Genomic DNA, 19,002 nt, shown 5'->3' on the forward strand with positions numbered 1-19,002 from the left:
AATAAAGCGTCGTTTACAAAAATTTTAACCTACCAAAAGAAAAGTTTAAACAACAGTTGATACAACACGTTCGGTTAGACGACTATCAGGCCACATGATACGATCCTGGTCGAGTGGAAACATTTTCATTTCCTTTCCGGCCACTTAGGTCTAGTTACAGAAATATATTTTTTTAAATGTGGATTTTGTTTAAAATAAAAAGCCGATAGATGTTATCATTTTAAGACATACTGTATACTTTTCCACCAGGAAATGCCTTCGATCTCCAGTAGTTATTTGTGCTTTTAATTATTATAATAAAACCGCCATTGGCATTGTATAGTTAGTAGAACTGGAACGGGATCTATTCTCTTTCTGCTCGACCTTAGCCGCCCTTAGGCAGCGCACGCCTTGTGATTTGCATGGACAAAAACGCACACGGCAGCCCGTTTATTATATACAGATTATATTAAATAGCAAGCCTCGATTATTGTTCAACGTGTATAGTAGGACGAGCCTAGAGCATTGGCACTTAAACGTAAGACCTAAAAAAAAGCTCTTCGGACCCGTGTCCAAAGTTATCGAACGCACACACATATTATATTGTTATCTGATTTACCTATATTTGTGCTTCCGGCGCACAACACACACACACACACTATGGCCTCTTTAATTATTTCAAAACAATAACTATAATGGACCCGAAACAATATTATATGCGAACCGTCTTTTTCTGTCCTGTGTAGATTAATTAATTGGTCTCCGCGTTGAACTGAAAAAGTAGGACAACCATGGCCAACCTACTTGTTAGAGGGTGTTACGCACAACTTGGGGGGTAGGTACAAGCTGCGGGTTTATGTACTTATAAATGTTGCTGTGCGTTTGTTTCGGTCGCCGTGTTGTTTGTGTAAAATCAAAATAACGCATACCGTTATGATATCATAGACCAGTTATGGTCGGCCTGGAGAGGCAAGTGAAAGTTTCTCGTTCACTTTCACTGGAGGACCGCGGTCGACGAATGCAAACGGTACACGCGGCGTACATATAGCTGAAAAACAGCTGTAACAGTAATAGTAGTAGGCGGTGTCTGGTTTTTCGCTTTCTGTGCGGTGCAGTCATACCTGTACGTTTTGTACACCAGTGTTTCTCGAACGGAGAAAGTACCGTTATTCGATTTTCCACGTTAAGTTTATTTTTACAAAGCGGTTTTTTTTATATTTTATTCGGTCCGCACGCGTCATTACATACGGAACGTTTGTTTTTTTTTTTTTTGTTTTTTCCTGCACCTACTACCGCCCTAGCTACTCGCCGTCTTGCCAAAACGACATTTTATTTATTTTCTTAGTAGGTACCTACTACACGTGTGATTATTTTCAAAAATAATTTGTTTTTCCACACACACACAGATTCCATTTTGACGAACACCGTTATAGGCGACGTTTTAGAATATTTAAATATAATAATATATATTATACTGAATTTTGATTTACATTTCACGATAACACAATATGCATTATTACTTATATGTATTATCATAATGTTGTTGCAAGTTTATAACCCGACGTCGTATGCGACCACCGCAGACTACGCGTTATCGGTCAGGCACAGCTTGTCGTTCAAACCGTAACGATTGCATTTGGTGACCAAAACGATTTGCTCCCCTCTTATCATGAGTTTGGGCACATTTCTCCGGCACACCTGTCGCCCTTTGATCCGTCTGACGACCGTGTGAGTCGGTGGCTGGTCTTCCAACTCCACCATGTCGCCTGCAAAAAAAAAAATATAAAATAAATCACTCTTTATACATTTTTTTTATTCGGATGTAGTGTTGAAAAAATACAAGCCCCCCCCCCACTTCACCCCGCGTGCCCAATTAAGGTCACCGAGATCGCACATAGATGATGTGAACTGCATGCAATTAAAATGAAATTGTCTAGCCAAACACACGATAATACACACTGTCAAGGTATTCGCCTGGAAGGTTGACTTATGACCGTCAACCGGTGCCGACGACGTCCACGCGCATTGATTGCAAACATGTATAGTTTATATTATATTTGATTTTTATCTTAATAATAATAAAATCATTATTAATCATAATATTTTATTATGCGGTTGGCGCTCGGGGGGTCGAATTTAAGTTGTACATATAAATCATAATATATCAATATTATTATATTTATTGACGAATAATGAACGCAAATAAAAAATACCGAACAGAACTAAATTGACATTCAAAATATAACACTCGCGTTCAAGGAAAAATAAGATAATATTATATTATATTTTGGCCTGATCCATCGACTATAACAACCTACCAAAGTCATTACACAACAGAATAATTATAAAGCATTAGCCATTTACAATATCTTCCACTATTTTTTTGTTTTGAGTTTTAAAGACAATGATGTATACCAAAAAATTATACGTATGTGTTTATATATTATCAAAATCACGTTTGGACGTACGACAACAAAAATAATTAAATCCTTAAATCCAGTTTTGAGCGATTAGATGTCGATAAAACCACCGGTTGTTTTTTTATTACAATTAATTTTTTTTCAGTTTGACTACTCCTAGCAAGATGTTTTGAAAATAAACCAGCAAGGCAAAGGACACCTGTCTGTAAGACTCGATTTTTGCATTTCCATTAAAACAGTATCAGTCGGTGCCACTTGAAACCGAACTACCTACAGTTTTAACGTCAATGCGGTTAGATACGGCCAAAACGAAAAACGATATAGATATTACTAAAACAAGTAATTTGATTGCATTTAGTAGGATCCTAATTAGTGTTCTTAGCCTCCTAACCGCATGCGCTCATTAAAAAATCTATAAAACCTCTTGTCGCAATATTTTTGTTTTGGCTGTAATGAAAACCGGAAAAAGTGCAACATCCCGATAGGTTCTTAAAGTATCCGCATGTTGTTTATTATTAAATTTGTTTTTTTTTTTTGTTTGTTTCCGATTGACTCGATTAACATATTTATACACAAACACATCTCAAATGATATTGGAACCGACGATTGGCGCAGTGTGCGCGTGACTGGAACAACACTGTATACCGGAAACACAATAATATGCGCTACCTTGTAAAAAATAATTAATAAAAGCGATAGGTCTGCGAGTAGTCAATGTTAACGACGTGTCGCGCTACCGACCAACAGGTTTACCGGTCTCGGGGTGGGCAGCCTTCAAGTTCAATAGCACAAATCGAACGTCGTGTAGATAAAAAAAAAAAAAAACTGCGCTGTTTATATTTAATGTTCACAAAAAAAAAAGAATCGTTTCATTAACAAAAACCGTGGGGACGCGGATCTCGCGGTTAGGGAAAAATGTTTACCCGCAATATACACAAGACGACCCTGTTTGATGTGCGTTTTTAAAATGTTTTATATACACATTAAGACTTGTATTTTGGTAAAAATCTTTATTATTTTTTTTTTTTTGGGGGGGGGGGGAGGAACATCCCACAAGCGGTTCATGTTATATTTATTTATTTTTTAAATTTATATATAGCGTTGTCACAGTATTCGTTTGCCGAAGCGTTTTCTTGGAAACGTCGACGTGTATTCTGTGTTTGGGAAATAACTGGAAAAACAAGAAATCGCACAAACAACATTTGCCCTCGAATTTAGGCAATGCAAACAATCTGTTATTCGAAAGGGATTAATAAATAACTTCTCTCGAGTAAACTTTTGCGGGCGCGCCGAGCAAAATTAGGTTTAATATCATATTTTGCGCGTCCCAAAAACAATAATAATAATAATAATAATAACGATATTCAAAGATAATTGATTTGCTGTGTAAAAGCTGCGACATTTTGTGGCCAAGCGTTTTAATTAAACAATGTCTTGTTGTTAGTAGACACCAACGGCGGAGGTTACACGGCCGACAACTCAATTGAAATTCACAAAGTAAAATGACGTATAGCAAGACCAAGCAACAACGAGTATAATAATACTATTATATACACTTAATAAATAATGCATTGTTTTGGCTGATTGTATAAATTGCCTATGGGTAATAATGGCAATCGGTGTACACGGTAAAATCGATGTAGGTTACGTTAAATGTTAGCGATATTTCTTTACAAGTGTTTAGGTATATGACCCAATGAGTTTAATATTGGGAATCATATTTGTATAAAAAAACATAAATGATAACTCATAATATGCTCTTATCATGTTGTGTCTTGTAAGAAATAATAATATACTTTTAAATTATATATTACCTATTTATACTTTTAATGGCCGTTCGCATCAGCCTAGCTTAATAATTATGTATAGTATAACAATACTAAATTTATAGACTCATTAACAGCCACGAAACAATAAAAATACAGTCTTCTAAATGGTATAAACTTGTAAAAAATAAAAATATAATCAGTTAAGTATATATTATATAATTAATATTCAGAACTATTATAGTAATAATGCACCATTATCAACATATAAAATTGACATAAGTGACTAGATTTCAAAGATTCAAAACAGTATTAAAATTTGGATTTTAAACGCATCGTTTAAATTAATTTTGTAAACAAACATTTATGGGTGTCGTATAATTTCTAAAATTAAGTAAAAATACATGTCTTAAAATTAAATAAGAATATAATTTAGATCTATCATAATTATAATAAGTAATTTTAAAAAAAAAAAAAGCAATCCATTTTTGTTACACATATTATTAAGCTTACCAATCGCCATTGATTTGTATTTATTTTTCCTCGTCCATACTTCCACTACGTCTTCCATGACTAGATTCCAATGTTTATCGAAAGCAATTATGAACCCTTCGCAGTACCCTCGGATAGATGCTGCCGATCGGGTATACACCTTGGCTCTTTGCTTTCGGTAGCAGAAGTTTGCAATGCGAGCCAGCGGTCCTTGAGACTTGTTAATTTCCGACATGCGTACCAGTATGTTGCGTCGAGGTTTCATTTTTCGTTGGACCAGAGAGAGTTGCGAACTTCCAGCAACTACAAACATATCACAATAACTTCTAATTCAAAGCCGACAGTTTTTTAAATTGTTTTATCTCACTGTTACTAAGATCTCGTTCAATGGGTTCGTCCACGTCGTATTCATTTTGTCTCTAGAACAATGGCTTTAATTCAAAACTACTCTGCGAGCACATTTTATTAATGTAGTGTCATAGGTGGAACATTACTCTAGATCTCTGTGGCTTGATTTCAACTTCTCCCGAAGGCGTCAATTCGAACTTAGATAAGTTGTCCAACGCTTGAGCCGATGCACTTGGTGTCTTCACGTTGCTGGCGTATAACGCTTTGATCGGATTGAAAGCCGGAGACAACATGTCCAACTCATCATCGTCGTTACTCGACGACATTGTCTACAGATTTGCTAAAAAAAAAAACAATTATTTGCCGTGAAATAAATACAGTTGTTAACAATGTATATAATATAATAATTAAATAACACTCGAGTACACGTGTTATCATTGTAAAACTCACCGTTTGTAGTTACACCGCAACGTGGGTTTCGGCATTTACTCGTTACTGTTAAACTGCAGAAAGACAAATAACAGTTAGAAGACTTTTCGCCGAATTCATATTTTAGAAACTAACAGCAACACACATTTTTCTTTTTTTGTTATCACGAAACGTCGTTGTTATTGAAATGCATATTGTAAACAATGATAACCCGGAACACCTGTGGCCTAACCTAACCTTAAAATAATTCAATTTGGTGTTGGCGTTTGACAGCGAGATCTGTGCGACACGGTCCGTACCATTCTACCGCCACAACCATCCGTTAGAGGACGTCCGAATAATGTTGTTTGACTAATTTTCGGTGTTATTTTCTGCTTTCAGGTGAAAAATAATATTATGTATTCCAAAGAAAAATGGAAACACATGTCGATTCACAGACAATGAAGATTACAAACGGAGCGTCATTAAATGTATGTAAACAAAGTATTGCGTTCGACTAACACTTATTCGTGAACAAAAAATAAGTATAAACAATATTGACAAATAAATGATATTTTGAAAACTCAAAACCGTTAAGTGCAACAGAAGTGTTCCATTTGTACGGATAAAAAAATAATAATAGATAGTATTATATAAGGTAACTGTTTTTAAAGTTTTGATGTTCTTTATGGTTCACGGTAGTGTAAAAATATTACATTTTTACACTACCGTAACCTATTAACGCCTGGTGGCCCTTTTTGACTGAAAAATTTTTAGAAAAGTAAAAAAAAAATTGTTTTAAACCAAACAAAAAAAAAAATAGTTACGAGCGTTAATAGGTTAATAAAACTACTAATTTAATACAGTGCCAGAATTAAAAAAAAAAAAACATTGGATGAAGGAAACAAAATCAAAATGTGGGAAATTAATAAAAAAACAAATTGTCAAAGCAATATGTTTATTGTTGAACGTTGTGCAGTGATCAATAAGTGTCACCTCACCGGACCACAGCTGTCAAAATTAGAATAGTATTGAAGTAACTTTGTAAAGAGAAACACTAAAAATTGTAGACTACAAACGATTATTGAAAAAAAAATTGTAAACAGTTTTTTCAAACACTTGATAATCTTAAAACTTTTAAAATTTTAAATTGAGAAAAACATCAATGTTAAGTAGGTATGTTAATAGCGCCAAACGGATTTAGTTTGAATCTTCTGAACGTTTAATATGTGCCAAATATATGGTTTTTTACAGATGTGCCGATTTTTATTTTTTAATTACACACGCACAAAAGATTAAATTAAATGTATTCCTACCTGCTGAATTAATGAGGTTTAGCAAATAGTATGCCATTTTTTAAACCTTAACGACACGCGTTACAAACGTGGGAAAATAATAATAAATAATTGTTAATGTAAATCTATGTAAATTTCGATACTAGTTTTTTTATTACTAAAACTACCTACCTATCTACTTTCTACTCAAAACTAAATGTCAAAAAAAAAAATGGATGTCGATAACACGTAATTGATATTTAACAGATATTATGCCTTCAATGTAATAATATTATTATAGCCGTTATAACCTTTCTTCCATAATATTTATTATTATATTATCCGCCTGCTTAAATGTTATACACCCAAGTTTTGCCGGAAACTTTCTTCATAAACGACGGACCCACACACAATCGCAATTATTAACAAACCGTGATGTCTATAGAAAAAACAATATCGTACCTCATTAATACTTTGAATAATAATAATTATTATTGTAATATATTCGTCTGCGTCAATAAAATTATCTCAAACGACAAGTTTTTTTTATTATAAACAAGCAAAAAATAAATCTTTATATGTTAGGTATATTTGCGTTTTCTTTTTTAACTTTTAACACCATAATTTTACCTTGTTGAAATTTAGAAGAAATAAAAAATGCAAATTATTTTACCAACCCTAAACTCAGGCAAACGGCTAATGTGAAGATATTGAACAAACTGCGACGTTGTGCTTATAATTTTATATTTGAAGTGTTATTTGTATTATTATGATTTATTATCATTGTTGATGAAACAATAACGGTAAACACGGTATCGAGGTACCGAAAACAATTTACGTTTATGATTTTGACAACAGAAAAAAAATAATAAATATTCTCCCAAGCCGTTTGTTTTTATTCGCTAAAAATTCAAGGAAGTGTCTGCACATTTTTAATATACATTTGGCGCAGCCGTCTAACCAAAACTCGGCATGAAATGATAGATAAGGTAGGGGGTTGATTATTAAACTTACCTACCTAGCCTACTTAGCCGAACTTGCCTGATAGGGTTTTTTCGTGTACAATAAAATAATATATAACATGTACAGTGCACAATAAATATTGGATTGGACAAAAAAATAATAACAATTTTGTTAATGGTGCAACTGTGCAGTAGGTACATACATAATATTATTATAGTGTAGGTTGTATACCTACACTCGACTTCAAGTGCATTCAATTTTTTTTTATGACCTATTTATTTTCGCGTTAAGTACATAAATCCGAAAATATGAATTTTTACTATCGAGCTATTGTGTTAAATAAAAAAAAAATAACTTTCTCAATAGCAACATGACATAAATCATACTTGTGTTTTTCGTAGGTTTTGATTTTGTTTACATAAATATGTAAGAATAAGAGTATGGATCATGAGAGCAAGTGTTACGTGTAAACGTAAATGTAGTAAAATATAAACACTGTTGTTGTGAAGTTATACTCCAAGTAATGAACCTTATAAATTAAAAAAAAAAAAAAACCTAAAATAAATTTAATTACAATTTTACAATATAACTAGAAGTGTAATTTAAATTCGAAAAAATTAATTTTCCTAACAACGAATAAAATAAAACATTTAAAATTGTTTTTTTTCAATAAAATATATCAATAATATAATCATCGCTTATATCGTACAGGTAATTGAAAATGTATGAATTAAGGAAAACATAAATATTGATTTTTGAGTATACCTTACAAGTAGTTAGCATAAACGAAAGAAAGGCTAAGTACAATGTGGCTTTGTATAATATTTGACCAATTACTGCACTGTGGCAAATCCGGTTGCTTTCAGTTAATATAATCCTTAAGGCGTAGGACTCTATTCTCGTCGGCGGCTAAGTACCACTGCCCTGGTTAATAATTAAATTGTCTAAACTTTTGGTAAAACTTCTCGGCCAACGCCAATGGTGATCGAATTTTACAATTCAGTAGTCTTGGAAACGTTTTGCAAGTTTTGCAAGAACGTTGTTAAATTGTGCTATTTTTCCGGGTCGTTTAACCTAACCGTTAAAGACAGCTGCGTTTTATGTGTACAATAAAACTTATTGTGTTAAGTTATCTCGTACATATTGTTCGACGCTCTGCATAATACATTTATTTAGCGAACCTGAGAAGACATTGTAATACTTAATATCGGTTTATCGTCGTGCACAAGTACGGGGTGACACTAATTTTCTAGGAAAATAAAAATACTATTTTGTAGATTTTCTTTTTGGACCTTGTTTAATTTTTTCATGTTATTGTACGATATTATAAATAAAAATATTTAAAAAAATAAAACAACTACAACATGTGTTCATACATGCTTCTAACGAGCCCACAATTATTATTTGGTACACTTGTAGTTGTTTGTGCCCCCAGGCCCCACGGCAAAAAATTATCTAATCCTCCGACTATTATTGTTGTTATTATTCAGTTGGTACCTATGACGCGGTAATGATCTTTATTGTGTGTGTGTGTGTGTAGGTATGTGTTTGCGTTGCTTCATCAGCGATAAACTTGACATTGGCAGTGTAAACTTTGAAATTATTATTATGCGCGCCGAGTGGGATAATCAAATGCACGTCGTTGCACATTTAATTGTATTTGGTTGTGCAACGCGCGCCGATTAGCCGGCAAAGCGAAGACCTTGATTTGGTATTCAATTTTTTATTCAATTAATAAAAAAACAACAACAAAAAAAAAAACCCCATTTAAGAGCGGCGACCTTGTAGTACTGCAAAGCCTTTTTAAACGCGAGTACGCCAAAGCTCTTTTTTTGAGCTCAATTTTATTTTTCTATCCGGTTTTCCTGTAGGCTACACTGTACATACATATTATATTGTCGTTGCTCGTTATTGCCGGGCAACGCAACCCGCAACATAATAATACGTATGAGATAACAGGAATGTAATGTTATATAAGACAATAATTGATACTGAAAATCAAGAACAATATTTTCGCCAATTCCATCGTCCGACACACGATTTTGCCATTGTCTCCGCCGTTAATCTTCAAACTAAATGTAAATAAAGTGATATCATTCTACTCGTTTCGCTTACACCAAGATACATCCTTTTGCAATCATATTGTACACATTAACTGTTGCTGCGGCATACCATTCGGATTTTTAATATAATATGGCGATACAACGAACCGATTAGCTTGTTGGATTTGATCACAACATGCGCATTTTGTAATGTTACTCGCTTTATCATCTAAAATATTATCTACATCTATCGTGACCCTGAAGCTATGGTGATATGTATAATACACTGCGGATAAACGCAATGTCGGTCGATTAGATGTAATAAATATTTCAGTATTTACGAAATCATGCTTGTTATATGTGAACACCCGGGAAACGGCCCACAGGAGTGTATCAGAAATATTATAAAGAAAAACAATAATACATAATATGTACCTAATATTGCAATATAGTGCAAGTCTAAAATCTGAACCTGTTGTTTTTAACAATAAATTTACCTTACTCGCTAACCGGCCATGATGTGTTGGATGCATCGTTTCGCTTGGTATTTTTTTTTTCACGTTATTTTTTATTTTTTGCTTACCTGAAAAAATTTACCGTTCAAACTCGAAGTGTAACATTTTCGCATAATTTCTCTGTGCGTTTTCCCCTTCACTGTTAATTTAAAATTTTTTTTTTTTTTTGCGTCTGACGTTGAGGTTGAGTCCAAACGGTAATTGTCCGAGGTCGAGTAATTATTCGAAAGCAGCAACGTCCTATTAGTTTTTTTAGTCACTATTATTCATATTATTGTTGTTGCAAGACAGCGGTTGATTATTATTTATTATACATTAGAAATACAATTTTTCGCTGCCCGTTGCGAATTTGGCGTCGGCTTGGCAGCTTTAACATGATTGATATTGTTAACGCGCAGGTATAACAAAGTGACACTATATACAGTGATCGTACCCGTTGAAGTATCGTCTTGAACTAAGAACAATAATAGTTATCATTGCTCTTAAGTCGATTTGCCCACAGTCCGCCGTCGCGTGTACAGTCATACTTATAGTGTTTACATTCACCTTCATAGCCTTATCGTTGGTCCAGAACTGTCGGTTTTATAATTAAATGTTGTCCGGGTATTATTTCGGTTTGTGTTATCTCGGAAACAAAAATAGTGCATTCCGAGATGAATCACATGCACTTGCATTATTATCGTTCCAGGCGATCACGAGATAAGATGCTAGCTAAGGTCGGTGATGTTTTCGTCGAGGCCAAGGTTCCCGCACAGCTAATAACGATAATTATGCGGTTTAATAGGGTTATTTTTTTTACGTTTTGTTGGATTTTTTTTCGGTCGCCTTGATAAAAAAATTTAATACAGATCGAACCGATGCGTATGCGTGTGTCGTCGATAGCAGTAACGCAAATATTATATTATTTCAGACGGGTAGTTATGACCGCAAACGGATGTCTGTCTTTTGACAGTGATTTAATAACCCTGGTGGTAATTATAATATTATACAGAACGGTACGTCATAAAATATATTGTAGGCATACGGATTGAACTTGTCGAGGTCAGCGGCTGTGCGAGTAGCTTAAAGTGCCAATACATATAGGTACGCAACGCGTTTGGAATCGAACTGGCTGTATTTTTAGCGTTATTTTTTATGGTAATAACAATAATTATTATTGTTGTCCAAGGCCGACTTCAACAGCCTAGCAAACAAATAAATAAACAACAAGAGCGTGGTATTTAACAAATAACTCTCCCAGCGTATGTGTGTGTGTTCACTGTTCCTAAAACAAAGTATACAGTGTAGTTACATTGTCGCTAATTTTTACCTACGTCAACGCATGACGGTATACATTGCTTGGATACCACTTAACTCTTTAATAATAATAATAATAATATTATTATGATGATGTATGATAACTGTTCTTGGTAATAATTACGCGCCCGCACCCGTGGCCGTGAAGGGGATAATAGCTTGCCATTTCAAAAATTGTTACTGGAACACCTTTTACAGGCAACATACATGAAGCATACCATAATTTTCAATAACAATTATAGTACTTATCGCAAGAACTCGAATATCGAATATAGTTTGTTTGTTTTGTAATTAAAAAACTAAAAATACATTAAAAGTACATTTTATATTTATCGGTAGAAGATAGTGATATAAAATATAATATAATGCTCGTCTATCGTTATCGTTAAATTTTCTATTGTAACACAATAAGTAGGCACTTTAAAGATTGCTGTTTAGGCAATTCACACTATAATTATTACGCTATTCGGTTTATAATATGATTAAAGTCATTATAATATAATGACATTCGGACACAATTTCATCAAAGGCTTTTTCTTAACTCAAACGTCACATCTTGTTCTTTCGCTAGTCAATCGTTTTATTTATCAGCGTCGTTATGTCGAGTGCACTTGTGCACTTCTTTGGAATTGTCAGATTTTCTTTGGCCTTCAAATAAAATACATTGACAGTAGCACTTTAATAATACAATCTTGCACAACTCCTTGGTTGGTTATAAAGTTAATCCAAAATCAAAGAAACTTCCCATCGATAACAACCAAAAAGAAAATGTCAGTCGGTTATTGTTGTCGTGTGTATTTCCATCGAGTATGGCTTTTCATTTTTTTTTTTTTTATAGGATTATTATTATTTCCTGTTATTATTCATCAACATTGGAGTACATATTATAGTAAACTGTAAAATATATGGTACAAGTGTCGACTCACGAATATAGAAAACGTTTAATACACTCGTTACGTGACAACAAAACGATAATAATAACCGTCTTACGATACCAGACTGTTTTGAAATGTGCTTACTACATACTGTTATATCATTATCAAGTACACATCACATATTTTGTATTTCAAGCAGTATGTAAGACTTTTCGTTTGAGCTTTTCGATGCGGAATTCATTATACAACGTTGTGCTATTTTTATTTTAAAACGAAATCCTTTAAATGAAAGTTACCGGTCTGTGAAGTAATTAATTATTATATCTTTGAGATCAATTTTCATCGAGTCGTATTGCCCCCTCCCCTTTCTCCACCCAATCAGTTTATAATATAAAACGTCCCTTTGAAGTCTGACAGGCGACAACGGGCGTTATTCCACTTTATCTAAACGAAATAACTGTTGTACTTATTACCATTGAACTCGGGACGCCATTTTCTTATTATTTTTAATCAAAGTCTTTATTTAATAATCACAATAAAAGCAGTCACTCGAAAAATGCATTTAGAACGTTGTCGGAAATTAACTTGACAATAAATGGAAAGCGTTCAGACTTCAGATTCCATTTTATATTTCCATACAAAATATTCAAATATTATTTTTAATATTACAATACCTCATGTTTTCATGTTGTAAAAAAACTTTGAGTATATTTGTAAGTTTTTTATTTTCCGAACTTATGTAAAGAGTATAGTTATATCAAATTAAAAATACAATTTTAACATAATCATACACACTAATAATGTATTTTATTTAAAAAATAGATGAAAATTATTATCATAATTACTTTATTTAATATAATTCCTTTCTGTTGCAAATTATTTATGTAATTAAGTTAGAATTATGCACAAAACTTTTTCATTACATATCTACTTAAAATGTATTATTCATGAAGTAAGACCATTTTTAACACGCTTATATTATTTTATATTTACTCTAGTAAATAATTGTGTTAAATACGGTTCGTACCCAAAATAAACGAATTTGATGATAACTCGTGGTTATTTTCCTAGAGTGTGATATCAGTGTGAATAACTCTTTAAATCCGTAATATACGCTGGTTGTTATAAAAATGTTTTTTGGTGCAATTAAACATAAAAAGCATGCATAATTCGCTTTGTGTTGTAAATGTATTCCTAGCCTCGATGAACCCAATCTAAAATTTGAAAATGTGTAATGCTTTTTATGAATGCCATATATATAATATACTTAACGAACGTGGCATGGCATATAACGGCAAAAATTGCAGTTTTTGAAAAAACATTGTGCGCGATGCACGCAATATTGTATAAAACAGCTATTAGGTTTTAATATTCGACTTGTCGTAAAAATTAACTCGTTACACTTGTGCAGTTTTCATTGGACGCTTTTTTACATTTTTTTTTTTTGTTATCCTCACAGACATTTAAACCGCCTGGATCCGGGACAAGTTCACCGTCATACTGGCTTTCGTGAAGCCCGCCCCGCCCGGTCCGCCCCTGTCCACGTCCAGTCTGATCTCGGATCCCCGCCGAACGTCTTCCGCCGTCGGAATGCCTTTCATGGACGACGTGCTCCTCTGGTGTCCAGAGGCCGAGACCAAAATCGAAGACTTCACCGAATGTCTGGTAAGCACACACCACACACACACACACCGCAATGACTTGAACACAAGCAGCGTGTACCTACTTGACTCTGACCATTCCATTTCGGACTTCACCGGATAAGATCCGCGATTCAATGTCTGACCGCTGTTTTTGTCACAGGGCAACGAAGTGTCCGGTCTGGGAGAACTGCTCCAGTCTGACATATCCACCGAACTGGACCGCGCCCTGGACAGTCATGGGCCAGGAGGTCACAACGGCAACGTGGTAGGAACCGGCGGCGGCGACGACGACATCATCAAACAACTGTCCGACTCGTCGGCGTTCCTGGAACAGTTCTTCGATTTCGTCAATTCCGACATTAAGGTGTGACTCGAGTCATTTGAATAGTCGACCTGAACATAATAAAACAGCGAATGTAAAAACATAACCAAGCGGCTACAGTAAATAATAGCCAATTTTCAATTATATACCAATTTATTAAATTCGACCGTCTTGTGTCGCTATAAAGCTTTAACTTTGTTTCATGTTTGTTTTTGGAAAATTAATTTAAAAAAAAAAAAACACATAGGTAGTAAAAATTGTTCAAAAAGACATTATTTATCAACATTTTTAGAGAGTCCTTTAAAATTGTAATTTCGACTTTTAGCTTGTAGCTGTTATCAATTTTTTAAGGTTTTTTTTTATTAAAATCACTTTTATTTAACGGTAGATTTTGGTGTAAGACATATACATACGCCTCGATCTCGGAATGTATAATTTAACGTGTTTGAAGGCAAGATGTGTTGCCTATACAAAACGCCCGATTTTAGAATACTTGAATCGTTAAAAGTATTTTCAACAATTGTTATTTTTTCCCAACAACTTCCCAAGCCACTTGGCTACATCAAACAATACAAGTGCTATCAACACTGGTATTTTTTTGGAAAAGACTATAATTTTATAAAAAGCAAATACATGTCGAATTTAATTGGTTTAGTGGCTGTAATTTTCAAAAAACCCAAATTAATTACAACCCTTAACTTTTTTTTAATCAGAATATTATACAACCTTACAACGCGTTCTATTTATATCTTTAGGCGAATGATAACAAAATATTTCTATTAAGATTTTCACCGATAGTTAACATACTTAGTTTTCCAATTATAATGTAGTCAAAGTTGTAAAGAATTTGAATAAAATAATTTAAATATTTTTTAAGGTCATAGAATATTTTCTTAAACATCTTTGTACGATATATTCAAAATAAAATTTGAAGTACGTTATTTGTGTATAAAATAATAATATTGTTGAATACTTTGAAAAAAATCGAACACGTTATAGTTTTTACTAAAAATTCAAATACTGTCCCTGTTTTTTTTTTTTGTCATAAAAAGTAGATCGCATAAGGAGGGCGTACGCTTGTCTGAATAGTTAAGTGTATTTCTTAACAAGGTAAGAAAAAAGAACAACAAAGTACGAACAGATTAGAATAAAATTTTAAAAAAAACCTCGCGTCAAAGCTTAAAATATTTAAATATGATTTTTGAACTTGCGAAATAAAAAATAATAAATGTTTTTACCAAAGGTATGTACATAAATGTAAATGAAAACAAACGCTCTTACTTTTTAAACTCTGAGATTACCGCCAGTTGTTCATAAATATAATATACGTTGGAAATGCTTTTGAAAAGTGTTCGAGTTCATTACTGAACTACACAAGTGAAAAAAGTAGGTTTATTTAGTAGTTGGCATTTTTTAAATACTAAAAATACGCGAAAAGTATTTTAAAATCCGTTTCGTACATTATTATGAGAAATTCTTTACGACTTCAGCTGACGTTGTAAACATGAACTAATCGACATTTAATTTATTGTGCAGGAGGAGAACAACAACAATGTCGTGACGACCGGCAACAAAAACCACGCGGCCGTTGCTCTGCTACAAGAATTACACCGGACCAACGCCGGAAAGAAGTTTAACATCACTTCGGCCAATCCTTTACTCGCAGGTACATGGCCGCCGTGGACAGAGCAAGAGCTTCTGAATAATTCTTATTGTCGACTTCATTAAAAAATATATATAATATATATATAGTCAATATTGCAGCGCTGGGCATAATTTAAATCGAATTTTTGTTTGCCAATAAAACAACTATTTGCAACAGATAATCTGTTAATTTGACATTTATAGAAAACTCACTATCCCGATTAAATTTTCACGCAAAATAAATACAATTTCAAACATAAATTCACTTTGTCTATATTGAATAATTAAAAATTGTATTTATTATTTATAATTGCATTTTTAATCACTACTTTAGTTTAAAAAAAAAATTTCCGTGTTGGCTTCGATCCAGCTTTTAATTTACACAAATTCTGCATAGCGTTTCGAATGAGCGTTAGACATTTAAGACGAGTTATTTACAATAATTAGACGTTCCGGTAAATTATAAATGGCATAACGCAAATAATTTTGACATACTTTATCAAATAATAATCAATTAAATGTGAGAAATTGTTGATTTATCGCTTCATCTACATAAACAATTATTCGATTTATGTCCAACTCTGCTATGTTGTGTGACCTATTCAGTAAATAAATAAATAATTGCCTTACCTAAACCAATAACAATTTATTTATTAATTTTTAATCTTGAAATGAAATTTAAATGTTGTGAGATTGTGAATTAAAATGATTATTTAACTAAAACAATTAATGTTTTTGCGACATTTTCATAATATAATTTACAAGTAACATAATATTATATTTTGTTGCCTGGGATAGAAAACGGAAAAACATCCATTCCATAGTTAAAAAAAATGTTGTCGATATTTTTGTTAGGTAGACAATAATTTTTTAAAAATTTCTATTGTTTATAGTTTTCTTCAACTTTTGTTTTTACGACAAATAAATGTCGTTTTACCGTAAACATGTACTTAGTTGTTCTTATAAATATGTGTAGCAAATACGACTTGGCATTTTTGGTTTTCCTATTTTCCACCTGTAAAAAGTGTATTCTATATACGTACCTTTTATTGAGTACAACAATAAGACTTCATTGCCGTTAACATTTTTAAGTACTTATCTAACATTCCACTACTAGAATTGACTTAAAAACTTAACTAATTGATTACCATTTTTTAAACTTTTCCAGAAAAACTGTTGAATCCCGTGTCCCAACTGAACCCGAGTCTGAATCAAAACTCAACGGACATGTACATGAATCAAAATAAATACATCAAGACCGAGCCGATGTCAATGAACGATACAGGTAAGCAACATAGGTGAACTTGTTAGCTTTACTTCAGCATGGGCACACGCATAGATGGCGTTAGCGGTTCCGATGACAGTTATCTATTTGCCGGGTAAAACCAACCAAGAAAACACGGAAAATGACTCGAACGCTCGTTCAAACCCAGTTCGACTGACATGCATAAAAATGATTTAATTTTCAGTTGCAGTATAAAAATCAAAATTATGTAGTTAACTGTGTGGTAAAATACAGAATACTTGCCTTAAGCTTTTCCAAGTATAGCTCCAGTAACTCGGATACCTGTACAGCTTTTTAAACAATTTGTATATGTTATATCCCACACAAGTTTGATTTTAAAGTTGGACAAAATATTCACATTTTAAGGGAGTTTTTTATCGATTGTTATTTGGGGAGGGGTAAACTTTTTCCTTTGCTAGCTTTATAACAACACCTTTCGGATGTGATTTCTAATCTATAGAGTTGATAATGATAACGATCCTATATGGAGAAATTGGTCCACTCGTTAAAAATATATATAAATAATATGATGAATCTACAGACAAAAATGAAATAAAAACACATGATAGTAAAAACAATAATATATTCTTAGCTCCGCATCGAATTATTTCAATTGCATTTGAACAAAACAAAAAAATTAAACACAGTTTTTATAAATCTGACTTACAACGAAATGTTGTCAGTGTCAGTTTTAAGTCAGGCAAAACAATGTTTGGTAAAGAAAAAAAAATCGAAAGGAGCGTGTAATACGTTTATAAAAAATAAATTCACCCCTACCGGCCTATAAAATATTATATATATATATATATATATTATCATAATATATTGTAATGTACATGTGCAGAAAAATTATATTAATAACATCTCCGCGTGAGGCCAATCGAATGGTTATTTAATACTCCTCGCGTTAAGTGTGATGGAGATCATTGTATTAATAATTATAACTATAATAATATTATTATTATACTCGGTCGTCTGGCAACTGCCCAAGTGGAAAAAAAAAACTAATTTTCGAGCGACATTCACTTCTTCATCTACTTTGGAGCGGCTTAGCGTATGGCAGTTCGCTGTTCAATCGCCCCTGCAATGATAACACTGTTTTTGAAGTTTTGATACTTACTATTCCGGGTTATTACTTACATTGTCCCGGTCGAGTTTCTTTAAAAATCCGCCGAATTCCGCTTGAACCCATTTTTTTTAGTAAATCTAAAAAAAAAATTAAAACAACTGCAATGAATCACAAATACATATATTTAAAAAAAAAAAAAGCGATCAAATTTTCGGAAAACCTTTTTTATTTTTTACAATAGAATTTCTTAGTCGTTATTGTGCGAAATAATTTAATACAGGTCGATTATTAATTAATTAAATGAAGTGGTGAGAAGTGAGGACCAAAAGGGTCAGTCTGCTAATAAAACATTTTTCATATTTTTTTTTCAAAATCTATTTTGGTTTTACAATGTTTCATCGACTTTTTAACTTCCCCATAAGAATATGACATGACAAAATAATTTATATTTCGTTCTCTTGTAAAATCGTTTAAAAGTCACTTGTAAACTTTTGATTTTTCAACACTTCAAATACAAGTCCGCTGATTGGAATCGCTTTAATCCATACAACTAAGTACGCACGTTTAAGTGGTGCCGACTATAGCCGTTCAACGGCAGCTGTCAACGACAGCAATAGACAACGGCTCCTCCAGTTAAGTGTTGTCGTTATGGATTTTATTA

General features: G+C 32.9%; 2 protein-coding genes across 2 annotated transcripts in view; one reads left to right on the forward strand and one right to left on the reverse strand.

Moving 5' to 3' along the window:
- The window catches only part of LOC126843827 (ecdysone-induced protein 74EF-like), a 96,175-nt gene that overhangs the window by 19,851 nt on the left and 57,322 nt on the right, over window positions 1–19,002 (forward strand). Inside the window, exons 2-6 of the mRNA XM_050581637.1 lie at window positions 5,816–5,904; window positions 13,838–14,043; window positions 14,182–14,385; window positions 15,880–16,009; window positions 17,156–17,272. Of these exons, the coding sequence (XP_050437594.1) occupies window positions 13,969–14,043; window positions 14,182–14,385; window positions 15,880–16,009; window positions 17,156–17,272 (526 nt within the window). The 5' untranslated portion in view covers window positions 5,816–5,904; window positions 13,838–13,968. The remainder of the gene's footprint in view (window positions 1–5,815; window positions 5,905–13,837; window positions 14,044–14,181; window positions 14,386–15,879; window positions 16,010–17,155; window positions 17,273–19,002) is intronic.
- Window positions 1,419–5,625, reverse strand: LOC126843828 (U7 snRNA-associated Sm-like protein LSm11). The gene is made up of 5 exons (XM_050581638.1): window positions 5,456–5,625; window positions 5,152–5,345; window positions 5,025–5,076; window positions 4,679–4,960; window positions 1,419–1,745 (listed from the first exon to the last, which is right to left on the reverse strand). The coding sequence occupies exons 2-5, from the start codon at window positions 5,329–5,331 to the stop codon at window positions 1,564–1,566; spliced, it is 696 nt and encodes a 231-aa protein (XP_050437595.1). The 5' UTR covers window positions 5,332–5,345; window positions 5,456–5,625; the 3' UTR covers window positions 1,419–1,563.

This window comes from Adelges cooleyi, unplaced genomic scaffold, assembly GCF_023614345.1.
Source record: "Adelges cooleyi isolate 19-005CV unplaced genomic scaffold, UGA_ACOO_1.1 ACOO_flye_CR_arks_rails_tigmint_CR_PRNA_574, whole genome shotgun sequence".
NCBI lineage: Eukaryota > Metazoa > Arthropoda > Insecta > Hemiptera > Adelgidae > Adelges > Adelges cooleyi.